The sequence below is a fragment of the Chelonia mydas genome, chromosome 3 (genome assembly GCF_015237465.2).
Source record: "Chelonia mydas isolate rCheMyd1 chromosome 3, rCheMyd1.pri.v2, whole genome shotgun sequence".
Classification (NCBI taxonomy): Eukaryota; Metazoa; Chordata; order Testudines; family Cheloniidae; genus Chelonia; species Chelonia mydas.
The window spans coordinates 137,873,277-137,899,843 of NC_057851.1; the positions used below are offsets into that span (position 1 = coordinate 137,873,277).

General features: G+C 41.3%; 2 protein-coding genes across 3 annotated transcripts in view; both read right to left on the reverse strand.

Annotated features, from left to right (window-relative positions):
- LOC119565716 (kinesin-like protein KIF28P) overlaps window positions 1-23,514 on the reverse strand; it is a 64,571-nt gene extending 41,057 nt beyond the window's left edge. Inside the window, exons 1-9 of the mRNA XM_037893546.2 lie at window positions 22,778-23,514; window positions 18,455-18,646; window positions 16,846-17,046; window positions 14,322-14,357; window positions 8,373-8,597; window positions 5,661-5,815; window positions 4,864-4,975; window positions 2,075-2,142; window positions 896-1,052 (exon numbers count right to left, since the gene is read on the reverse strand). Coding sequence (XP_037749474.1) covers window positions 896-1,052; window positions 2,075-2,142; window positions 4,864-4,975; window positions 5,661-5,815; window positions 8,373-8,597; window positions 14,322-14,357; window positions 16,846-17,046; window positions 18,455-18,646; window positions 22,778-22,831 — 1,200 coding nt within the window. The 5' untranslated portion in view covers window positions 22,832-23,514. The remainder of the gene's footprint in view (window positions 1-895; window positions 1,053-2,074; window positions 2,143-4,863; window positions 4,976-5,660; window positions 5,816-8,372; window positions 8,598-14,321; window positions 14,358-16,845; window positions 17,047-18,454; window positions 18,647-22,777) is intronic.
- A 145-nt stretch (window positions 23,515-23,659) lies between these two features.
- Window positions 23,660-26,567, reverse strand: part of AHCTF1 (AT-hook containing transcription factor 1) — an 82,797-nt gene continuing 79,889 nt past the window's right edge. For both annotated transcript variants that reach the window (XM_037895371.2, XM_037895372.2), the window contains exons 35-36: window positions 26,154-26,257; window positions 23,660-24,505 (exon numbers count right to left, since the gene is read on the reverse strand). In XM_037895371.2, the coding sequence (XP_037751299.1) occupies window positions 24,313-24,505; window positions 26,154-26,257 (297 nt within the window). In that variant the 3' untranslated portion in view covers window positions 23,660-24,312. The remainder of the gene's footprint in view (window positions 24,506-26,153; window positions 26,258-26,567) is intronic.

Genomic DNA, 26,567 nt, shown 5'->3' on the forward strand with positions numbered 1-26,567 from the left:
TAGAAATACAGGAGCTCCATTAGCTCCCTCTGTTAATGCAGCAACTTTCAGATGCAAAGTTTAGAAAGCAAGCTGGACTCTTGGCAATCCTCTGCTAAAGGAAAAGAAAAAGATCTAAATTCAGAAGTGTCCTTGGAATGGTCTTTCTACTCTTCTTGGATGTGTCAGATAACCTCTCTGTGACTGACTGACTCCCATCTGTAAAATAGAGATGGTACCTGCCTGCCTCACAAGCATGATGTGAAGATTACTGCTGCCAACCCTCATGAGTTTATGCTAGTCTTGTTACATTTGGGGGAGGTGTGTGTATGTGATTTTTTTTTTAAACCCCAACTACTGGAATCATGTGATTACATGAAAATCTCAGCTTTTATATTTTTAAACAGTTTTAGCCCTTATGGTTGTGGAGAAAAATCTGAAAACAAGAACTGGGTATACCCTGAAGGTGCAGAAACTGGAAGCAAGTAAAAAGAGTATACACTTTACTATTTCAGTAAAAAGTCTCATGATTTTTAAGCCAATCTTATGATTTTTATAGGGCTTGACTCATGGTTTTTGAACGCTTGAGGTCGGCAATAATGGGTTTAATGTTTTGTAAAGTGCTTTGACAGCAGCTGATGAGACATGCTATGCCAGTGTTAAATATTTTTAGTAATATTACGTGACCATCTGTAAAACTACATATGCACGATAGCTTTACCTTGTTCCTTAGAGGGTCTCCAACTTTCTCTTTTGTCCAGTTCAGAAGACAGAATGTCTCATGAACCTATCCCTCCTTTCAACTCTACCAGTCCCCCTTTGCTGTTAATGCCATGGGCCACTAGAAAGGGTTCCAGATGCCATTTTGAGAAAAACGGATGCATCTGGTACTTGTAGTTCCTTTAGCACGATTAACTTTGTAATACATACTGGTTTCATCTGCTACTGTTTTCCCAGAGTTTCCAAGCCCAGTCAGTCTGGACAACAGTTTGTTATTTTCCGCTTTCAGCTCCATTATATGCTTCTCCATTGGACTTGCATTTATCACTGCTTTGTTCTTGATCTTTTTTGTTCTTTCACATATGCAAATATGAAAAAAGAAGAAAAAAAAGAGGCCAGTCAGTTATTACACCATGATGCAGCCAGCCTCAGCATAGAGCCTTGACAGGCGGAGAAGAGCTTTCCTAGGCAAAAATGCTTTTTTCCTATTTTTTTCAGAAATATTAAGTGGAGTTTTGGAACTTTACAAATAAAAACACCAGCACTTTCTCAGGTACTGCAGGCATACGAGGTCTTCCCCTGCATTGGAAACAGGAGTCCCAGCCCTTTTTTCCCCCTCTACCAGCACAGTAACCATCCCCTTCTTTCCCAGCTGGCTCTTTTAGTAGGGTCTTGTTGCAGTGGTACAACCACAAAAACAAGATGTCAAATCAGACCAGGAAGTAAGAATGCACTAAGTCTGAAGTCACACAGAAGACACGAACAGGATCGTAAGAAGTTGGGTTTGCAGGGACATGCTCTCACCATCCTCTCAAGCAGTTGCACATGTGCCCCACTGCTTGCTCCTAGTCCAATTCTCAGCCCAGGAAACATCAGGGGGAGGCAGCATGTGCATGCTGCAGCAGAGACTGAGAAATGGGGACTTCCTGGTACAGAGCCCACAGCAGACCTATGCTGAAAGACTGGATACTGAGGAAAGGTAGAGAGTGAGTGAGGATGTCTTGGGAGAGCAAGGAAACCTCTTCGAAGAGTCATAATTGGGGTTAGAAGATGATTAGGAGGGTGAGGAAGATAGAGAAGTAAGCTGGAGTGGAATAAGAGACATATGTTGGAGGTCCAAGGTTCCCAGGACAATATATAACCACCACCCTCCATATAATTTAGTGATCAGAAACCTCACTCTTAATGTCTAAGGATGAGCTCCTAATCTACTACTTCAATCCACTGCTTTTGTTTATTCAAGTTTCATACACTTTAAAAACAGTTTAAAAACACTGCAGTCTCTTGTTATTTTGCCTAGGTGTCTGGCTGCATCTTGGACCCACAGCAGAAATGCAAACAATTTTACAGTTCCTGAAAAACCACAAAACTATACCTCTCAGCATATCGTAATGTTGACAAAGTCTCTTCATAGCAGATGTCTGCTGGACTTACAGCTGCAATCTGTGAATACATACAAAAAGTGTTAGTACAATTTAAATTCCCTGTTTGAGTTCTGTTTATTGGTTTTACAATCACCAAAGATATTACAGATCAGAGGTGGTTTACAAAGGACAAATCCATTGGTTAGCCCCTTAAACATAAAGAGAGTCCTTAGTGTCACTAAGACAGCAAGTCACTTTTTGTAATACAGAAATTATGATGATGATGAAGAACCACCACCATCTTTAGAGGTCGTGCAAGGAAAATGAAGAGAGAGATTTTAAACAGATTAACCTAGTTTGTACAAAATTAGTCATGTGGGCCTAGATCCTGAATACCCTTATTTACACTGGTAGTCCTTACTCAAGCAAATAGTTCCAAGACTTCAAAGGGACTACTCGTGTGATCAAGATGTGGAGAATATGGCCTTTGGTTTGTTTCACACTCCACCGAGGAATGGAAGACTCAAGTTTGAAGAAAACTGGCTCAATAATTTAAAAGTTATGAAAATTTAGACGTCAGCATTTTCATGCATGCACACCAGCCCCTTCTGATTCATTTTCTTGCTACCCTCACTTAACAGCACTGTAGAAATGGATAGTCAGTTGGAGGCAATGACAGAATCAAGGGGAGTTCTGCTTTATTTAGGATGGCAAAATCTGGCCCACGGCATGGATGATCAACAGTGGGCTCCAAAGAAAATAGTAGACACCAGTTTTCAAAAGGCCATATACAAAAATGTGCATGCACTTTTGTGCACTCATGCAAATTCCACGTGCTAGCAAACCTTGATTTGTGCACAAACCCTTTGTGTGTGCAAAAGGTAGGTATGTGCAGGATGCAGGTACATTTTTAAATGTAATTTTCAAATGACTCAAATACTGACTAAGAAAAGGGTCCTATTAAAAAAGCCTTTAACTTGAAGTATAGATAATAAGCTTGATTGTTTACTTTATTTTTATGTTATAAAAGCAAAGACAGACTTAAAAAGGAATGGTTATAGATATTACTGTACAGGCACACTTCTTGAGGGAAGCAGGGTCAAAAGAACATGGCCTTGAATCTGACAGTGCACATAAGGGAGGGTGTTCTCAGAATTGCCACACTTGGTCATTGGAACAGAAAGTGAGCGAGCAAGCAAGCATGAGGATGACACTGTAGCCTGGTGGTTAGAGCCCTCACCTGGAAGGGGGAGGACCCAAGGATCCAGGCCCCCTCATCCAATGGCTTTTAAAATTATTTATCCAAAGTGGAACTGCTTCAAGAGGAGACAGAGAGCCCCACATCAGAATAACCCATAGCCCAGTGGTTAGAGCACTCACCTAAGAGGTAGCAGATCCCTGTTCAAATTCCTTCTCTCCTTCAGGTGGAGGGGGTACTTGAACTGGGGTCTCCCACATGCCAGGTGAGTACCATAACCATTGTGCTAAAAGATATGAGCAAGTGCTTCCTCCTTCCCTGTCCTCCATGCCCAGACTTCTTGCTAAAAAAGCATAAGCACCTAACGCCAAGAGAGGGTTTGCAGCTGAGAATCTGAAGCAGAGAGAGGGGGCTCCCTCCAGCCTGGACTTAGTCACCTATCTCCAAGAGAGCGGTGGGGCTTAGGACAGACCCTTCGCCTTGGCATCTCTGATTGGTGCCTCATCTAAGCTAGCCATTCTAGCTTTTGTGAATCCAACTCTTGAGGCGCTTCTGTCACAATATAGTTGCCCCCCCGGGGGGGGGTTGGGGGCTGGGTAGACGCTAGCCTCATATGCTGCTAATGCTTTTGTAGGTAGTGGAAAGAATGTAGGAAAGGGTTAAAGGTATGAATGCGGACTGAAAGGTTCTTTTGCAGGTTGTAAAAGGCCGGGAAGGGGCAGGAAAGAAGAAAAGAACAGGTTAACTTGGTGTTCCAGCTAAACCCAAAGATAAGAAACTGACTCCAGCCCAAGGCCAGCCCCCGCAACCAGCCACGAGAAAGGAGAGTTGTTGAGTGAAATGCAGGGCCCTCGAAAAGGAGCGAGATGGCGAAGTCCATCAGGGAACAAACAGAACTGTCTCACAACCCTGAAACCGGTGTGTTTTGGGAAAGGTGAAGAAGCCACGGAAGGCTGGTTTGGACTGGCACAAAGAGCACCAGGAACAGAGGTCGCAGACGGGAACACCCACAAAGGAGCCCAGGACTTAAAACCCTCCTGAGAGCTGGAACAATTTAGAGATTGGCAGCGGACCCTGGACGACCTGTGCGCACAGGACAGAACTCCTGTCTACCTCTCTCCCTCTTCTTTTTACGTTACACCCAGGCCTGGCCCAGCCTCGGGTAGTGTGGGTGTGAGTATGAAAGTGGGTTAGGGCTTCGGGAACTAATGCTTTCTTCCTTCCTCTGAGTGACATGGGGAGTACCCATCACGCTCCGTTATTTTATTATTTTATCAATAAAGCTTTAAAACATAGACACTTGGTGTGTTGCGTCATCTCCTCCCTTAATGATCCTGTGGCCTAAGCCTGATCACCTGACACCTCAGGCAGATTGGTAACAGAAATCTGTCACACTTCTCTCCCCCTGTTCATCCTATAGGGAGCTGAGGTGCCTAACCCAGGCTTTTGTGAATCCCAGTGATTTTCTAAGTGCCTAGAAGTTAGGCATGATGATGCTGAGCATTGTCACACCTAAGTTCCTTTGGGAATCTAGCCCACTGTGCTCCTATTTTAATAAAAAAATACCAGAACCCAATTTCTGAGCAAGTCAGTCAACTTTACCATGATAGTCCTGCTGTTCCCCCCAAGAGCCGATTGCAGGAGTTTTGTTAGAACAGAGTCTCTGTATGGGATGTGTAACACTTTCTTCCCCATAGCCACCTCAGCCAGAGCACTAAGGGAAAAATGATTGAGTGAGTAAAGGGTTAAACAATACTCTTGACTATAAATCTAACCAAAGAACAAGGAGAAATGCTTTCACTAGCTGTACCTGTGTAGACGCTTCACTATATTAGCTCGTGGTACCATAATTATACATCATACGTTAGCTAATGTATAAAAATAATGGTCAAGATTTTCAAAACTAGTAACTTGGGATGCCTCCATTTGAATTAAAAGCACCTGATTTATTTAAAAGGTGCTAAGCAACCACCCTCAGAAAATCAGGGCATTTTAAAAGGTGTCTCAAGTTGCGTGCCTGAAAATTGAGACACGCAAAACTACTGGTTGCTTTAAAAAATTCTGACTAACCACCAAGTGAGGCAGCGCATCATGATTTCTCTCCCCAGATCTGACCCAGACGCTGAGCTCATAGGCAAGTCAATGTATATTCTGTGCTTCAGTTTCTCCACTTTTTAAATGGAGATAAAATTACTTACCTCTCAGGGATGTTGTGAAGCTTAATTTATTAATGTTTATAAAGGGTTTCCAGATTGCTCTATGGTATGCACTGTGGAAGTGCAAAGAATTATGTTAAGCTTCCTAGGTAGAAGATACAAACTGAGGGAAGGCTGCCATTCCTACCTTTTGAACAAACAAACACTGTTTATGTGCCACTTGCAGAAAGGTCCCTGTTGTACCTGATGACGTTTCCCAAGGTGGTTAAACTCAGATTTACACGTGTCCCTTCTCTCAGTCTGTCCCCTTCAGAGCCTGAAGACTTTTGCCTTTCACTTCCTGCCAAGTCCACCAGATTTATAATGGACTGCTTGGTGATATCTTCATCTAGAAAAATCTGAAAGAAATTCCATCAGTGAAAGGAAAATGAGGTATTAGGCCATATCCTTAAAATCACAGCAGGGTATGGCAACCTAAAATCTCTGTGGATAGTCTGAGTAAATATATTGTGATTATGTACTGGCATTAAGAAGCAGAGAATCATTGAAAATATGGAAAGTAACATTATGGATCAAGGAGAGTGAACTTTTGTGTAAAAATTAAGCAAGACACTTAAGAAGGGATGGGGGTAGGAAGATAAATTCAGCTGTGATACAAAGAGTTACATCCATACCAATGGACCAGCATCAGCAGGGGAGCAAACCACCGTGTACAGAGAAGGAGAGTATATAGAAGTTCAAAGAAGCCTTTGAAATAGTACTTGCTAAAAGACAGGTCAAAGCAAGACTTGTCCAGCAACACAAATACCATACTCAGACACACTGGAACAACGGACACCTAAAGGAGGTTACAATAATCTTGGCCTTGCCTGCATTGGGAATTTGTTGCAATTCCAGCAAATGACGGCCAGACACAGTTGTAGTTTCATCCGTGCATATGTGGACAAAGAATGCCATGGCTGGCACAAGTGGAGCTTATCCTTGCAATAAGCCATTTGTGACAGCAGCATCACTTTTGCAATCCGATGCCTGCACTCCTATAGCTCCATCTGCATCTGAGGCCATGTAAGGAGGAACTCCCTGCAACCAGCTTGATAGTGACAGGCCTGTTATCACATACAGCTCTGTGTAAGGATGATCACAGCAGTGAGAACTACAGCAATTACAAATTATTTCCAAATCACAGAATGATAGTACTGGAAGGGACCTTGAGAGGTCATCTAGTCCAGTCCCCTGCACCCATGGCAGGACTAAGTATTATCTAGACCATTCCTGACAAGTGTTTGTCTAACCTGCTCTTAAAAATCTCCAATGATGGAGATTCCACAGCCTCCCAAGGCAACTAATTCCTGTGCTTAATCACCCGGACAGTTAGGAAGTTTTTCCTAATGTCCAACCTAAACCTCCCTTGCTTCAATTTAAGCCCATTGCTTCTTATCCTATCCAAAGAGGTTAAGAACAACAATTTTTCTCCCTCCTCCTTGTAACCACCTTTTATGTACTTGAAAACTTGTGTCCTCCCTCAGTCTCCTCTTTTCCAGACTAAACAAATGCAATTTTTTCAATCTTTCCTCATAGGTCACGTTTTCTAGACCTTTAATAATTTTTGTTGCTCTTCTCTGGACTCTCTCCAATTTGTCCACATCCTTTCCTGAAATGTGGCTCCCAGAACTGGACACAATACTCCAGTTGAAGCCTAATCAGCGCCGAGTAGAGCAGAATAATTACTTCTCGTGTCTTGCAACACTCCTGCTAATACATCCCAGAATGATATTTGCTTTTTTTGGAACAGCGTTACACTGCTGACTTTTTTATCTTGACAGGTTTCAGAGTAGCAGCCGTGTTAGTCTGTATTCCCAAAAAGAAAAGGAGTACTTGTGGCACCTTAGAGACTAACCAATTTATTTGAGCATAAGCTTTCGTGAGCTACAGCTCATGTCATCGGAATGCATCTGGTGTAGCTCATGAAAGCTTATGCTCAAATAAATTGGTTAGTCTCTAAGGTGCCACAAGTACTCCTTTTATTTTTATCTTGTGATCCACTATAACCCCCAGATCCCTTTTCGCAGTACTCCTTCCGAGGCAGTCATTTCCCATTTTGTATGCGTGCAACTGATTGTTCCTTCCTAAGTGGAGTACTTTGCATTTGTCCTTATTGAATTTCATCCTATTTACTTCAGACCATTTCTCCAGTTTGTCCAGATCATTTTGAATTTTAATCCTATTCTCCAAAGCACCTGCTACCCTTCCCAGCTTGGTATCGTCCACAAACTTTATAAGTGTACTCTCTATGCTATTATCTAACGTAAGTGAACCCCCAAACAGTTTAAGACAGTGGTTCTCAACCATGGGTACATATACCCCTGAGGGTACACAGACGCCTTTCAGGGTGTACATCAACTTACCTAGATATTTGCCCAGTTTTACAACAGGCTACATAAAAAGCACTAGTGAAGTCAGTACAAATTAAAATTTCATACGACCTGTATAGTACCTAGAACAATATAGACACTGAAATGTAAGTACAATATCTATATTCCAATAGATTTATTTTATAATTATATGGTAAAATGAGAAAGTATGCCATTTTTCAGAAACTGTGTGCTGTGACACTTTTGTATTTTTATGTCTGATTCTGTAAGCAAGTAGTTTTTAAGTGAGGTGAAAATTGGAGGTACACAAGACAAATCAGACTCCTGAAAGCGGTACAGTCATCTGGAAAGGTTGAGAGCCACTGCTTTAAGATTCTATTAAAAGATCACCTACTGTAACATACTAGGAAATGTGGTCAACGCATATAAGGAAAATGAAGGGGCTTTGAATTTGTGTCTGCAATGAACTTAGGAGAATTTACCTTGTGAATTTAACCTTTCTTGCAGAATTAGTTAAATAAGAATTTTAATCTTGTGAAACAAATATTCTGAATAGTGGAAATAGGGCTTCCTCATACTGAACCTGTTTGAATTGGATGGTAATGACCATGTGAGATCGGCTGCTGGTAGCATTCATGCTGGTTGAAGCTGTGGTTCTTATTTTAGTTCCTTGTTCCATTAACCTCTCAATTTGTGCGTAGCTGTCACAAGGCACCAGTTTCAAACCATCCACATAAAAGCCTTGTTGCTGGTCTTCTCTAACCTTGAGTCCACCGGGTTTCTTGGTTTCAGATAGTAAATCTATTACCTACGGAGAGGCATTTACAGTCAAAATGTGTTACTGGATACAGCTATGTAGTGATTGAAAAGAACGTGAAAACAAAGAAGGGAAAATATCTTTCAAAGTCAAGAAATGATAGCGTGATTTTGTAAGTAGCAAGCAGTAAAGCAATTAACTATACAAATACTGTTTGTTACCATCTGGCACATCATAAAACCACATCTAGTTGGTAGAAATGCTTGTTACTTTGAATATATAACACAACTGTCATTTTAATATGTATGGAATTGTTACTCTCTGCACATTAATATGAAATGGCAATCCTCTAAGCATTCTGAATATGGAACTACCTATCTTTCTCTCCAAGAGGAGTTTCATGCACAGAGTACTAGCAGAATTAAGCCCATGGGTTTTTCTAAATAGCATCAATAGAAATAACCCATTTGCAAAATTCAGGATAAAACAGACAACACAAAGTCACAATGCATGAATGAAACATGACATTTGACAATACCACAACCAAATAAAGGAAATAAGAGTTTAACCTCATCCCCTCTGACTGTTAGACTTCTATATTAGTGACCTCTCATATTCTGGAGGCACTAACCCTTGTCATATGCAGTAGGAAATTAAGAATATTTTAGTCTGGAATTAGGCATCAATCACCACAATCTAACAATCTGGTGTTTAAAATATGAATTAGAAAGATCAAAACCTTTTCTTCATTACCCAGGTCTCTTAACATCTCTCTGCATCCCTGATGTTTCCACAAGCATCCTGGCAATAAAGTCCTCATACCCCTGGAAGCTACGCAGATAAGTCCTGTCCTCCTGCAACTCTCTGAGCCCTGGTCTACACGACAGGGTTAGGTTGAATTTAGCCGCGTTAGGTCGATTTTAAAATGAATAGGTCTACACAACCAACCCTGTTCCGTTGACCTAAAGGGCTCTTAAAATCGACTTCTGTACTCCTCCCCGGCGAGGGGAGTAGTGCTAAAATTGACCTTGTTGGTTTGAATTTGGGGTAGTGCAGACGCAATTTGAGTTATCCCAGAGTGCTCGAATGTGACTGCTCTGGACAGCACTTTGAACTCCGATGCGCTAGCCAGGTACACAGGAAAAGCCCTGGGAAATTTTGAATTTCATTTCCTGTTTGGTCAGCGTGACGAGCTCAGCAGCACTGGTGACCATGCAGTCCCCCCAGAATCGCAAACGAGCTCCAGCATGGACCGACAGGGAGACACTGGATCTGATTGTTGTATGGGAAGAAGAATCTGTGCAGGCCAAACGCCGATCAAAAAGAAGAAATGCTAATATATATGCCAAAAATCGCACAGAGCATGGTGGAGAGAGGCTACAACAGGGACACACAGCAGTGCCATTTGAAAGTTAAGGAGCTCAGGCAAGCCTACTAAAAGACAAAGGAGGCAAACGGTCGCTCCGGGTCAGAACCCCATACATGCCGCTTCTATGATCAGCTGCATGGCATTCTAGGAGGGGACCCTAGCACTACTGCACCACTGTCCGTGGACACTTGCAGGGGGGAGGGGGGGGGAGCCTCATGCAACAGGGAGGAGGATTTTGTGGATGAGGAAGAGGAGGAGAAGAATGCGCAGCAGGCAAGCAGTGAATCCATTCTCCCCGGCAGCCAGGACCTTTTCATCACCCTGCAGCCAATACCCTCCCAAGGCGGGATCCCCGACCCTGAAGCCAGAGAAGGCAGGTCTGGTGAGTGCACATTTGTAACTACAGTACAGGGTTTAAAAGCAATAGTGTTTAATGTTTGATTTTCCCTGAAGAATTGGGATGCATTCGCGGCCAGTAGAGCTACTGGAAAAGTCTGTTAACATGTCTGGGGATGGAGCGGGAATCCTCCAGGGACATCTCCATGAAGCTCTCCTGGAGGTACTCAAAGCCATTGCAGAAGGTTTCTGGGGAGGGCTGCCTTATTTCATCCTCCACGGTAGGACACTTTACCACGCCAAGCCAGTGACAAGTAGTCTGGAATCATTACAGCACAAAGCATGGCAGCGAATGGTCCTGGGTTTTGGTTGCATTCAAGCAACATTTGGTCTTTATCTTTCCGTGTTAGCCTCAGGAGAGTGATATCATTCGTGGTCACCTGGTTGAAACAGGGGAATTTTTGTAAGGGAACAGTAAAAGGACCCCGTTCATGCGGGGTTGTTTGTGCTTAGCTAAAAGGGATCATCCCAGAGAATAACCATGCGGCGGGGGGAGGGGTTAAGGGATCATCCCAGAGAATAGCCATGCGGTGGGGTGGGGAGAGGTGTGTGCTGCACATCCACCTGAAAACCGCAGCCCCTCCTGTTAAATGTGAAACCCAACCGGCATTGCTTGCTACGGGAAAGGAGGGCGCTGCAGTTTGAAACCATTCCCACATGTCATGAAGGCGGAAGAAGCCAACCCCGTGTACCAAAAGGCTTACTATGGCTGCCTGGAAACCAAATTCTGTTGCCCAGCCATGTGTGATGTGTCACCATACTGGCAGGCGCTCAATATAAAAGGCAAAATGCGACCTTGTACTTAAAGCACATGTGCTGTGAATTGCTTGATTCACTGTGAAAGTCTCCTTTTTGTTCTCAGAAATGTATCATCTTAAATTTTACTCTCCCTTTTTATCTTCCCCCAAGGTGCAAATGTTTCTATGCTCCCCCTATCATCTCTGTCCCTGAGGTTATCGCAGATTAGAAGGTTAAAAAAACGCACTCGCGATGACATGTTTTCTGGAGCTCATGCAGTCCTCCCGCACTGATAGGGCACAGCTTAATGCATGGAGGCATTCAGTGGCAGAGGCCAGGAAGGCATTAAGTGAGCACAAAGAGCAGAGGCAGGAGGCGACGCTGAGGCTAATGGGGGAGCAAACGGACATGATGAAGCATCTGTTGGAGCTCCAGGAAAGCCAACAAGAGCACAGACCCCCGCTGCATCCATTGTATAACTGCCTGCCCTCCTCCCCAAATTCCATATCCTCCTTACCCAGATGCCCAAGTACGCGGGGGGGAGGCTCCGGGCACCCAGCCACTCCACTCCAGAGGATGGCCCAAGCAACAGAAGGCTGTCATTCATAGAGTTTTGATCTGTAGTGTGGCTACAATAAGCAATATGGCCTTGTCTTTCCCTCCTCCTGCACCCCACCCGGGCTACCTTGTCAGTTATCTCACTTTTTTTTAAAATTAATAAAGAAAGAATGCATGGTTTCAATACAATAGTTAATTTCCTTTGCCAGCTGTGATCAAAGGGGGGAGGGTGTTTGGCTTACAGGGAATTAAAATCAAGAAAGGGGGCAGGTTTGCAGCAAGGAGAAATACACACAGCTGTCACACTGTAACTTGGCCAGTCATGAAACTGGTTTTCAAAGCCTCTCTGATGCGCAGCGCACCTAGCTGTGCTCTTCTAATCGCCCTTGTGTCTGGCTGCTCAAAATCGGCCGCCAGGCAATTTGCCTCAACCTCCCATCCCGCCATAAACGTCTCCCCCTTACTCTCACTGATATTATGGAGCACACAGCAAGCAGCAATAACAATGGGAATGTTGGTTGCGCTGAGGTCTAACCTAGTCAGCAAACAGCTCCAGCGAGCTTTTAAACATCCAAAGGCACATTCTACCACCATTCTGTACTTGCTCAGCCTATAGTTGAACTGCTCCTTACTACTGTCCAGGGTGCCTGTGTATGGCTTCCTGAGCCATGGGAGCAAGGGGTAGGCTGGGTCCCCAAGGATAACTATTGGCATTTCAACATCCCCAACGGTAATTTTCTGGTCTGGGAAGTAAGTCCCTTCTTGCAACTGCTCGAACAGCCCTGAGTTCCTAAAGATGCGAGCGTCATGCACCTTTCCCGGCCATCCCACGCTGATGTTGGTGAAACGTCCTTTGTGATCCACCAGTGCTTGCAGCACCATTGAGAAGTACCCTTTGAGGTTTATATACTGGTTGGCAAGGTGGTCCAGTGCCAAGATAGGGATACTTGTTCCGTCTATTGCCCCACCACAGTTCGGGAAGCCCATTGCAGCAAAGCCATCCAGTATGACCTGCACATTTTCCAGAGTCACTACCCTTGATAGCAGAACGTCAGTGATTGCACTGGCAACTTGGATCACAGCAGTCCCCACAGTAGACTTGTCCACTCCAAACTGATTGCTGACTGACTGGTAGCAGTCAGGCATTGCAAGCTTCCACAGGTCTAACGCCACTCGCTTCTCAACTGTCAGGGCAGCTCTCATCTTGGTATTCCTGCGCTTCAGGGCAGGGAAAAGCAACTCACAAAGTTCAAGGAAAGTGGCCTTACGCATGCGAAAGTTTTGCAGCCACTGTCAATCATCCCATACTTGCAACACTATGCGGTCCCACCAGTCTGTGCTTGTTTGCTGGGCCCAGAATCGGCATTCCACTTTATCAACCAGCCCCACTGCCACCATGATGTCCCAACTGCCACAGCCCGTGCTTTCAGGAACATCTGTGTCCATGTCCTCATCACAATTGTCCTCATGCTGGCGTTTCTTAGCCCGGTTCTGCACATACTCCGGGATAATACGCAAGGTGTTTACAATGCTCACAACAGCAGCGGTGAGCTGAGCAGGCTCCATGCTTGCCATGGTATGGCATCTGCACGGGTAACCCAGGAAAAAAGGTGTGAAATGATTGTCTGCTGTTCCTTTCACACAGGGAGGGAGTGGCGACTGACAACATGTACCCAAAACCACCCGCGACAATGTTTTTGCCCCATCAGACATTGGGAGCTTAATCCAGAATTCCAATGGGTAACGGAGACTGTGGGATAGCTACCCACAGTACACTGGTCCGTAAGTCAATGCTAGCCATGTTATTGAGGACACACACTGCAGACTTAATGCGTTTAGTGGGGACATACACAATTGACTGTATAAAATTGATTTCTAAAAATCGACTTCTATAAATTCGACCTAATTTTGTAGCGTAGACATACCCTTACATGCATTATAAGGGACTCCACCAACAGACACCTCTTACACCAGACAGTTCCCCCTGCCTGCTTCATTGGCAGGGACATGCAGGCTGCATTCCCAACAAGTCAAGACCAGAGCCTGGGTGGAAGCCTCCAGTCAGGATGCCTGTCTGGTGGGGGCTCCCTCAAGTGAAGGAAGAGGAAGAGCTAGCAGTGGTGTTGGCGACATGCCATTTTCTTCCCACTGAGGGTTCTTTATTGTAGAGTAACTGCTAGGCTATGTCTACACTTACGGTGGCGTGTACAATACAGGTGCTACACATGTAGCTATGCAACACGGTGAAAGGCAGGCTGCGTCCAGACTTGTCACCGCAGCGTGTAGCTACACGTGGCAGTGAAAGGCTCCGGCAGTGGAGCGCTGCCGGAACCTTTCCCCACTGCCTCCCCACTGTGAGCGCTTTTCACTGCAGTGGGGAAAGATTCTGGCAGCAGGATACTAGACTGCTAAAAATAGAGTATATACGGCAGGGCTTCAGGACTGTAGGGCACTCTACTCGCCCTAACGTCACCAACATTAGCACTATGTCTCTCGTGGAGGTGGAGTTATATCAGTGTAGCAGGGCACTTACATAGGTGGCACACGGCTGTAGTGTGTGCGCTGACATAATTAGACCGACATAAGTTGTCTTACGTCAACCTAACTGTGTAGTGTAGACCAGGCCTGAGAACTTAAAACAAGTAAGTTAGTAAATAAACATAAATGGAAAAAGATTAAGATTCAGTATTAGCGTGATATACCAACACCATTACCTGCTCGTTATAAATTTCCAGCATACTGAAAGTAACCTGCAAAGACAAGAAGCAGCTGGGAGATAAAAAGTTCTCTTGAAAAAAAGCAAACCTTTGATATACAGTTATCTCTAAGTAAAAGGAACACAGATTGTCTGTACAAAAAAACCATTTGTCTCAAACTAAACCGACAGTTGGTATATCTTGTGTCAATGCATAAGCCATGCATACAGTTGGTTTGTGTGACTGTTTTCCAGATCCACACTGCTCTCTCCTAACTCCCATTTCTATGAATCCCCAACCTCCTTCCTCCATCTGTAGCCTTTGTCTCCTCAGCTTGTCTTAGGAAAACTCCATGTTAGCTTATCCATCTTAAGATGAAAATGTTGGACTTTAATAAATCATTTTTCATCAAACTACACTAGATATTAATAGTTACAAAATTTCATTCTTGCAACGTTATGGTTATGAGAAAAATTCAGCAAGTGCAAACATTAAAGATTCAGACATTAATCTGGCAATGTGGCAAACTTGTACGATTTATGGTACACATTTTATTAAATAAACAGCAATATATTCCAGCCACATTCATTCAGAAACCAGAAATGGAAAAACACAGTTTATGCATAGCCTGAACAAGCAAGCATTGCTGTTGGAACCTTAACTATTGCACTTCCTAAATTTTGAGATTTTAACTGCAGCCTTAATCGTGCATAAACACAGTTTTTCACACTTAACTTTTATAGAGTTACTTTTGTTTGTTCAATAACGAGGAGAAAGTTTCATAATGTTAGTGTAGTCCCAAATAGCCTTTGCATTTCCACTTCATTATGGTGAATGCGGTGGTAATAGATGAGTTTCCAAGTTTACTGCTGCCATCAGGTCAGAGAGTGGAAAACCCACGTGTGGCACCTAACAAAGTGGGAAAATTCAAGAAGATTCCCCCTGGTAATGTCTATGTAAGGGGCAGCAACAACTGCAGTTCCTGTGCTCGCATGCAGAGCCAGATCTCTACTAGCACCAACTTAGATGCAAACCACTCCGAAATAGATGGGGAGAGGTTGAGCTATTGAGGCACTGAGAGGAATAGCAGCTGGTGTAAGTGTTCTGCACCTTAGATTCAAATGTAGCTAGAAGGAGCTATCAGGTTCCTATTAATTATTCATGGTAACTAGTGAAAGCTAACACGCATGGTTACACTGGAGTCTATGAAGCTCTTCTACTCTGTTATATGCAGAAATTATTAGGAACACCAGAGCAGAAGGAAAAAATAGAAACTATTTTTGTGGTTGGACACAGATGACGTGGGAGAATTTAATAATCGCAAAACCTGTGCTGCAATGCTAGGACCATTATTTCTATTGAATATAAAAAGTTTGACAAAACATAAATGACAATTTAAATGACTAAAAGAAAAGTTATTCCTTTCCTTCAGTAGTGAGGGTTGGAAAGTCTGTTGATGCCTGTTTGTTAGACTTTTCCCTTGTATCATGTTGAGGAGAGGCACAGCTAAGATAAAGGAGTAGGTAAGTAGAGGTTCAAAATGTAGGTAACTGTTCAAATGTGTAGTCTTCTGTGTGGAAAAGATAGGTTGTGACTATACTAGGGGTGGGCAAACTATGGCCTTGGGGCGGGGGGGGAGGTGACATCCGGCCCTCCAGACATTTTAACCTGGCCCTTGAGCTCCCGCTGGGGAGCAGGGTCCAGGGCTTGCCCCGCTCTGGCACTCCAGCCAGGGAGCAGGGTCAGGGGCTTGCCCCACTCCGCGTGGCTCCTGGAAGCAGCAGCATGTCCCCTATCCAGCTCTTATGTGTAGGGGCAGCCAGGGGGCTCCGCACACTGCCCTTGCCCCAAGTGCTGCCCCCGCTGCGGGACGACACCTGCGGACAGGGCAGCATGCAGAGCTGCCTGGTCGCGACTCCACGTAGGAGCCGGAGGGAGTACATGCCGCTGCTTCTGGGAGCTGCTTGAGGTAAGCACTGCTCGGAGTCTGCACCCGATTCCCTCCTGCGCCCCAACTCCATGCCCCAGCCCTGATCTCCCTCCCACCCTCCAAACCCCAGTCCCAGTCTGGAGCCCCCTCCCATACCCTGAACTCATTTCTGGCCCCACCTCAGAGCCTGCACTCCCAGCCGGAGCCCTCACCCCCTCCCACACCCCAACTCCCAATTTCATGAGCATTCATGGCCCACCATACAATTTCCATACCCAGATGTAGTCCTTGGGCCAAAAAGTTTGCCCACCCCTGGACTAGACAGTAGGTAAAGTTTTCAGAAGTGCCTCAGTTACCTCGGTACTTTAAAAAGTCATACCCAGTGAAAACAAAAAAGTGTTCATGCCTGGATTAAGTTAGCTATTACTGGGACAGGTTCATGTTCTCCTGTTTTAGATCAGCCCCTCAATTCAACACTGCTCACTTGTTATTTTGCATTATGTTTGATTATCGCTGGAAGTTAGTTTTAAAATGGCAATGGCATTTTTCCAAATTTGAATTTTTGAGAGCATAAATGGAGGGGTCTTGAAAACAAAACAGTGTACACCATACCTGATATTGCTTGTTCTTCTGGTTCTGAATTGGTTTGAAGAGCTCTTCACACACAACTGGAATTATGCCTCTGTTTGCACCATATCCAATCATAGAATAGCTCTTCCCTGAGCCAGTCTGGCCATACGCTAGGAGAGTAGCATTATAACCTTGCCAGGCATTGTCCAGAACTCCTTGACCAAGGTCACGAAAGACCTCTCTCTAAAAGGAGACATTTTTTACTAATAGAGAATGTAAACACATGCACCAGAATGGGATACAAAGAAAACAACAACCCAACACCATGATTAAACACCCTCCAGCCCTCCAAATTTTTTTAAAATATAGGTTTAATTAAAAAAAATAAACCTAATTAAAATTAAATTTGAAGTGACAACTATCCACAAGGCCTAAATTTACTATAATCTTTTAAAATAATTTAAATAAAACAATATTAAGTACTATATGTCTGCAGCCAAATTTTAAAGAAAATCAAAACAATTGAACTAGTTGAGGTCATTGGCTAAGCACCTGGAATCAGAATTTGTTGAAGTGCTAAACCAGCTTTTCACAGCAGTAGCCTCTTCTACAGGTGCAGAGAATATTTTCTTAATTTCAGTTTATTCAACTAGTTGAGTCCAATGATTAGTTCATTAAAATGAAGAAACCAATGAGACAACAAAAGCAGAAAAAATCTTGTTTTCCCTCTTCCAATCTATGAATAAAAACTATGTCTGAGGATGAACTCTACTAGTTCTAAAATCTTGAAGGACATGGTGACCAGAAACAAACAATTCAATTCACTAACTTACAGATAATACCTCCTCTGTTTAATAAATCAGTTATTAATGCAAGTCATATTTTGATAAATTTTCTCAAGTTTTTTTTCCCCTTATGTATCCAGCACATCTAAGTTATTTTAGTTTATTAGTTAAGAACTGCTGTATTTGAAAAATATCCATCCAAAGACCTTGGAACAAATCACAAGGAAAAAAGTTAAATATCATTCACTATTTTATAACATAACAAAAAATGTAAAAACAAAGTATCTGAATAATTGTAAATTAAGCTAAATAATTACTTAAATAAATGTTTATATAGTGCATACTCCTGGTTAGCAAAAAGAAGCACCAGATTTTGTGAAAGGGCTATATTTAATTGCAAATCAACGTATTTTAATGGTTAAGAACCAATGGTTTCCTTTCTTTAGGAAAATAACTTAAGAGCACAAATGCAAAACAAAATGATTAAAACCATGATTTAAAATCAAGGCTTCTGGCTTATTGATTCACTTCATTTTAAATCAATCCACCTTGACATGCACACACATAAAAGCACTGCTATTTAGTTAGTAATTACTATTTTAAACTGAAAGTCTGGTTTAATTATGACAAATATATACTTCATATTAAGGTACTTCAAATATTAAGAGTTCCAGAAACTGGAAGCATAAATAAAAATGGAAAGTAGCTTTAGATGTTGGCTTGAAACATGCATTAAGTAGATACAGATAATTCATCTCAGTTCCACTCTTGGGAATTGTAACAGTTGCAATCACCAACAAAGTGAGTTGTTTAACATTTTATACTGACAGGAAGTGCTATTAAATAGCCCTCTGAATACATTTTACCTGGCCTGCATATCTGCTGTTGGATCCAGATGAAACGAGCATGCCATCTTTATCCTTTAGAAATCCACTGTGGGACCAGTAAGCCAGGTCAAAGGTAAAGGTTTTCATGTGCCCTGGATTCTTAGGATCATATATGCTTGTGCTGCTGGAATTCATAGAAATCACACACCTGCTGCATGCATCCTTCTCCCTCTGTATCAAAATTATAATCACATTATCAAACCAGTAGCAGTTCTAGTTGCTTACTCAAAATTTATATTTTGGACCAAATCCTGCAAGCCCTTTGTATGTGGAACTCCAAGTAAAATCAACAGGAGTTTTGTAGTTATTTGGGTATGGAGAATGTGTACAACTGGGACACATAACACAACATATTCATCATAAAAGGACCAATACATTAACTTCACAAAATTACACAAAATTTCTCTTGAACCAAACAAGGTAAATGTAGTTTAACTGTAATCAGGGAATAAATGCCATAGAAACAGATTTGAACGGAAAAGATAGTATCTGTAACCAAGTCCAAATTTGCTTTTTTCCTGATTTTGTAAACATGTCAGCCATTAATGTTGATAAGCTATTGTTGGAAAATCCTTCACTATTGTAGGTATGGCCATAACAGAACAAAGAATGGTACGCTATGTATGCTATTCCTGGGGGAATTATGCGCCAAAAAATTAAAAATCTTGCAACAAAAAGTTAAAACAAGTCTACACACAGTATTTTAAAATTCTGAAAAAAATCTATATTTTATTTGCCAAAACAACACAAAATAATCACACCAGTTTCAATTCTTTTTGGTTATTTATTTCAAAATAACTGTCAACAAGTATGTCTGTAACAATACAGACAAAAAAGATTCAGGAAATGTTTTATGATAGATTTCATTCCCAAATAGATTCCTTACTAGGCATATTAATACAGAACTCTGAGTAATAATTCATTTAAACTACAATACAAAACTATTTCTAGCACACCTCAGAAGCAGTGGAAAGGATTTGGGGAATCAGAGATAACGGAAGAGCTGAGGGAGAGGGAAGTAAATTGCTGGAAAGGAGCCTGGGTGTGAACTTGGAAGGTTGTTGGGTATGGGTAGGTAAAGTATGGAACAGGTTTTTGGACGGGTGGGGAGGCATTGTTAGGGAGCTTCCCCCATGCAGACTCTGGCTGACCCCTAGCCTCTCCCATTAAGTCAGGCATATCTGCCTGTCCCCATGTGTTCCTGCATCCCCATGTGTCCCTCCAACCCGACTCAGACACCCACTCCTCCCATCCCCGTATGGCCCTGCACCCCCTCCTCCATCCCCATGTGTCTCTGTGCCCCCCACCCAGCCACCCCATCCGTGTGTCCCTGTACCCCCTCTCCTTGTCCCCATGTGGCCCTGCACCTCCCTCCCCCGTGGCCCTGTGCCTCTACTCCCATTCAGCCGCTGCCCCCGTCTGTCCTCCCCCACTAGCCCTTATGAGCCCCCATCTGATCCCCCCACCATCCCCAGCACCCCACGCTGTATGTCTCCCCATAACCCCTGTCTCCTGACTTGCCCCACAGCAAAGCCCCCCCCCTCCCTCTTTCTCCCCCCCATTGCTGGCAGGGAGTTGCTGCTTTGTTCTAGCACCACAGTGCCCTCTGATGGGCAAAAGGTGGAACTACAGCAACATTTCAGCAGAAGCTTTTTTCTGCGCAAAAAATTAAAAATATATGGGGCTCAATTATGCACACGCACAGTAGAGCAGAATTCTCCCAGGAGTAATATGCTCTTTCTCAAAAGTACATCCTGAAAAAGTACATCTCTTTCTCAAAGAGCACAACCCTGTTGATTTACTTCAGTGGGAGCAAGATTACGCCCACTAATATTCTTACAACTAAAATTCTGCTCAGTGAACAGAAGGTTCACACAAAAATGGAGAGACAGTAAAGGAAAGCTTATTCCTTTGCATTTTGATTATTGCATATTACATCGTATGATCCTAAACTGATCAACATTTCTTTTTGACCTTGACTGACAAGAGGTCAAAGATGCTTTTGTCTGTAGGCAGATTTTTCCAAGTAGAAACATCCAGACTATCAACAGCGTTCACACAGTAATTCATAATCAGTCAAATGAAGATTGAAACTGTTATACATATCATTATTGTCCTTATAAACTTGATAGAAGTCTTTAATCAGCCAGGAGTCAGAGAATTTTGATAGAGGGTTTGCTGTGAACGATCACCTGCTTTCCATGGGCTTGTCCATACAGGGATGCTCAGGAAAGTTAAGACGAATTAACGAAGATGTGAAGTTAATGTGCATTAATTAAAGTACATTAAACCACTGTGTGAACACACTCATTCAGAAGTAAAAGTGCCCTTAGTTCGCTTTAGCTTAATTCTTTGCGTTTTAGGGATCCTGCTGAATTCAGGGCTTGCCTTTACCATTCCTCCTCCATGAGCTCTTTGAAAGATATTTCCCATCCATAACAAGAAAGTATCAGCCCTTGGCTTTAGTTTGCTCATCTTCTCTCCATGGCTGGAACTCAGAAGAAGCCACCTCCTTCCTTCTACTACTTTAAAACGTGTATCTGGGAAAGAATGCGGTCTCCTTCTGTGATTTAGGCTTATCCAAAGAACAGAGGTCCCTTCTTTGGAGAAGGAGCTAGAGCTTGTGGAAAGTAGGGATGCTTTTTCGTCTTTTTTCTGTGCTAATTGTCTGTTTGCCTTATGGAAGGGTAAATCCCCCACCCCCGAGAGGGAATGTCTCTTCTTAGCTAATGTTCCCTTTTGGGTTACAGCCTGCAAGGACATGGGTGTTTGTCTCTCAAGTCTCAGTATTCCTCATCAACTGATGTTGAATTGGAAAGGATGTATTAGGGAGTGTCCTCGAGAGCTCAAGTTCTTCCTTTCAGGAAGGAGAATCTAAAAGAATGCCAGATCCCATGCCAAGTGACTCAATTTTCTGCTTAGGAACAGATGCTGGGAGCCAAGCATTCTTCCATTTAGTGGTGAATTAGATTGAGTGATTCAGAGGAATTTTCATGTTTACTCCTGAAAGGTCTCCTGAAATCTGTATCTCAAGAGTGGGAATTATGTCCCTGATACTATCCCATAATGAAAACATAACCCCTCGTACTTCCCAAGGCCTCCCCTCCCCTCTTCCTTTCCTAGCACTGTAGACACAATCATCATCCTCCGCAATACACTTGCGAGCAACCTCAGTGTTGAATCAGGCCTGGTCTACACTTAAAATCTTAAACAGCATCGGCATCATTCCCTCTGAGCAACATAGCTATACCAATTTAAGCCCTGGTGCAAACACAGCTAGGTTGATGGAAAAATGCTTTTGTTGACCTAGTTACCACCACTCAAGGAGTTGGATTTCCTATAATGGCAGAAGAATCCCTTATAATCAGCTTCAATTTTCAAAAAAACTCTTCAGGATACCACACACACAATCTACCAATGCCTAGATCTCTGCTCTAATTTCCTTCTATATCTCCCCTCCCAACATTCCCATCTGAAATCCTGTTTTACCATTTGTCCGTGTACTCTATGCCTGGTACTCCCTTCTCTTAATTCAAATGCCTCCTTAAAATTTGTCTTTCTTTGTGATAGTACAGTCCTGATCAATGCCATCGAAGTTCAAAGAATGTGTTTTAAAGTTTCAATAGTCCAAAATAAATGGATTTTAATATATGATATTTATCTTGGCAAAATCTCTTTTAAGCAAATTTATTGTATCTTAAAGCTTCTACGAAATTACAAAATTAATGCCAGGTCCAAATATGGTCAATACTGTTACTCCAATCACCACCAAATAGAGCAAACACTAAGTGTTGCCAAACTATATACACTTTACTAGAACCAGTTTGAAAATAAAATAGTTTACAAATTCTTTAATACTCAGTCAAATCGTTAAAACATTTTATGTAGCAGTTTGATGTACCATCATTTGCTGTGCTTAGAGTGAATTTTTTTTCAAACAGGGGGAAAAGACACAAATAACTAGAATATGTTAAAACCCTGTTAAGCTAACACTGTGCTTACTACGATTTGATTCATTCTATTCTAACAGGGATTTCAGCACTTGGTTTTTACAAAACATTTTGGTTTGGTACATGGAATATATGTTGATTAAAAAAAAAAAAAAGAGTTAGCTGTCACTTGCTTTTTAAGTAGTTTGCTCCTTTACCTAGTATTCATTTTTAAGTATTTCACTGTATTTCTGTACACTTAATTTAGGTACAAAGCATTACACTCTTAACATGTTAAGAGAGTCCACTTTTTTCCTTAAGAGCCTATTAAAATTTAAATCTAAGTACAATAAAATTTAAAGTAACTACTAACCTGACTGAAAGGTCTCACGCGTACTGCCACTTTCACACTGTCAATGCTTGGCATGCTATTATTACTTGCACTCTCCCCAGGATATTCCAAAGCCGAAAAACATTTAAAGTAAATACAACTCCTTCTCTAGAGAAACCCTGTTTTGAGAAATCAAAAGCACAGCCAGGGAAGCTGTTTCTTTTTTATAAGGTCAGTCTATTAATTATTAATATTTTCTCATTGTGTACAAGATACTAGTTACCTGATAAATTATTTCTTAAAGTAATTGCAGTAGCTTTCACTAACTGAAAAAGTTTAATTTCAGGTTTCACTGTTCTGAAGTCTTCAAAATTGCACCTGGATATGAATTGACATATATGAAATATCACCTAAATTGTTCAAAGAATTAAGACTGCTATATTAAAAGACCAGACTAGCACTTCCCAAGTCTGCGTGAAAAAGGAATAGCTTTTTCCTATTGTTCATACTATTTTAGTCTTTAAAGGGACACTTTCACAGCCACCTGAGATAATCAGTGAAATAGCTGTACAAAAATCTGGTTTGTAACTATGATCTTTGCATACTTCTTGCATTGCTCTCAGCTTAGACAATTAAAATAATTGAAGTCAGTTTCACTAACAGGTTTTCAATGCTACGATGTGTTGATTTTGAACACTGTAAAAGCATGTAGGTTCATAGACAATTGTTCATTATTTTAAATTGTGGTAGCATTTCTATTACTCTAAAGTTTGCTAAAAACATATTTTTTTCAAATTTGGTCCAAATTTATATAGGCAATGTCCCTTTAAATGTATATACTATAGCACATAATTGAAAATACCAAAGCACCTATATAGCTAAGTTTATGCTGACACAGCAAATTGAAAAAAATAGGGAAACATCTGAGGTGTGATCTAGTTTTATAAACTCAAGAGCAGCTTTCCCAAAGTTTAAGACAAATACAAAAAAAATATTGCACAGGTTCAATACAATTGTTTACATTCTGACTTCAATACAGTACATTTTAACCATGATGTAAGGAATTAGCAGCTTGTGTTCTACAATCCCAATTATTGGTGCCAAAGGGTTAAACATTTTCTATAAAATTTAAAACAACTGTCAGGTTTTAAATTTTTAATCATTATAGTAAGAACAAACAAATTTTTTAAAAGAGTTTTGGCCTAATATTGGAGGGTTAGTAATTATGGCGAGACAACATTAAGATGTTCTCAAACAATTTGGTCCACTCAAACCATTATTCCCTCTCAAAAAGCTAGCAGACAATAAGCATATTGTGAAGTATACATTTTTATTTAACATTCCTAAAATAAGCTGTATTTACATATATAAATGTATGAAGTCTTAATATAAAATAGAAAAACTGCATTGACTGAAGAAATCACACTCCATATGGAGTTACTTATTGAAGACCGTTTATGAAATTTTACAATAATTTATATAAATTATTCTCTTCCAAATTAGATGATTTTTTTTAATAATCCACACAATTTTGATGACTTTACAAACAGTGGTGTACATTACAAATTAAAAAACAGTTATAGCATCTTCCGGCGTACAACTGGCTTTGGGAAATTAGACAGTCTCTTTTTGTTCTTTCGAAGAGTCTTTTCTGCTGTTTCTGCAGTTTCTTTCTGTTTGCTTTTTGTCCCATCCACAGGACTTCCAAACGGAGAAATGAACTTAATTTCCACTGGTGGAGGTGACCAAGAACATTCTTTCCCTGTGGTTCTGCAAGAAATGACACGTCCCAACTAGGTTACATCATGCTTTTTAAAAAAAAACAAACAAAAAAAAACAAAGAGCCCCCAAAACTACATTTCTGGATGTTTTGATAGAAACAAAGCCAAAAAGCTAAATTAAAACAAATAAAATTATAGTCCCCTCCACACCAAAGAAATTCTATGATCAAGCAGGATCTTACAATTTATACTAATAACTTCATGTAAAGAGTGAGATTTTTCCATGTATAACTACATTAACATTTATGACTGAAGCTCTTGACAATCAAAAGAGTAACTGGAAGATCATAATTTTCAGGAAGATAAAAAGGCAAATAAATAGCTCCTGATGGAACATGAGATTATGCTACCTTAAATTTATGCCTCTTGAGAGCTTAAATGAGGTCAACTGTCCCATATCTCAAGTGTCCCATATCAGATTTGTTCCTGATTTAGGTCTATTGTCACCACTATGACTCTAATTAAGGACATAGTCAGGGATTGATTGGAGCAGCAAAAAAAGAAAGACTAGAGTTAATCTGCATACAGCTGCTAGAGAGGAGGAAATGGGGAAGACTACGACTCTGCCATCAGGGAGGGGAGGGCAGGCAAAAAGGTATACACAACTATAGAATAAATAAGGCTGTACTTGACCAAGTGGATTCTGGTCCAAAGGTAGTGGAGAGGAAAAATGTGCCCCATCGAGGAGAACTGGTTTATATACTGAGAAACAGAAGACTTAAAAAAATTGGAATATATGGCTTGAAACAATGGCATACACTAAAGTGTTCCTTTCATTGTACTCCCTATGTTTATAAAATTGAAGTTTTGTTAGAAGTAGCAAGAATATTTATGATATTCGTTTAAAAATGCTAAACCATCATTAAACTTTCCTTCTTCAGTTTTCCAACTGCAAGGGGCTCTTTCCTTCATCTATATGGTCTTAAATCTTACTGAAATTAAATTAAAAAGACCCCCGTGCATAATTTCCTCATTTACCTGATACAGAAAGCCAAACTAGTCCTAAATACAAGTCCTGAAATGTTCAGGTGGGTGGAGAGCAATTTAGGCTTTACTTCTGAAAAAAAACTTTATTCCAGAAAAAGAATTCTGTTCAATGGAAATGCAACTACTGATATATTTGAGCCTTGAAAATAATTAAAAAAACAAACCAACAATAAATGGATCAAGAGGCACAGTAATTTTCCCCAACCATTTAAACAAAAGTGGATATGGAACACCCAGTTGCACACAAAGGGGCCCAAAGATAAACTCAAGAATTCATTTTCACTTAGCTAAAAATCAGCAGCTCTACAGTATCATAAAATTTATATCAATATTTCAAACTGGCAGTTAGCAATATTGCTTCCCACCCAAATTTACTGTGAATGAATACTCTCAAAGGATTTCTGGTGCTTTTAAACCAGTTTGTTCAGGAGAATGCTTACAGAGCCATCAAAACTGTAAAACGAGGAATTCAAATGTCCTCAAGATGCAGTTCTTTGGCTTCCTGCTGGAAAACCTCTCTCTATTCGCTCCTCTCCACTGTATGGAGTGAACTATAGACTTTGCAAGTTTACCTCCTAAACCTAGAATGAAGAATTTTTGCACTTTCATGCAATTTTTGTAAAGATGATACAATATTAAGCATTTCATACTTGCTTGCTTTCTGTGTTTTTGATTTTGTAGCTCTTCTTCGCTTCACTTTCTGCTTTCCCACAAACTCTACTGTTTTGTTATCCTCATCTTTAATTGGTAACTCCTGTGTTAAAGCAACAGAAAACATACATGATTTATACTATAAACGCCCTCCCATTCCTAAGGAGTGCTGACTGATTTATAAACATGCTTAGTCCCAAACAGTTTTAAAATCTGATTTATATGAGAATGGTTATTCAATAGAGCATTACAAATTATTTTGGGCAAATAGTAAATTAGCCAAAAATGCATCTTTCAGTGCACCAAAACTATCCATGAATTCATGCCGAATTCAGCTAACAGTTTTGGCCAGAAAAATCCCCCACCCCACCATGGAAAAGTCAAGCTGTTTCAAAAAGAAATGTCAATTCAAA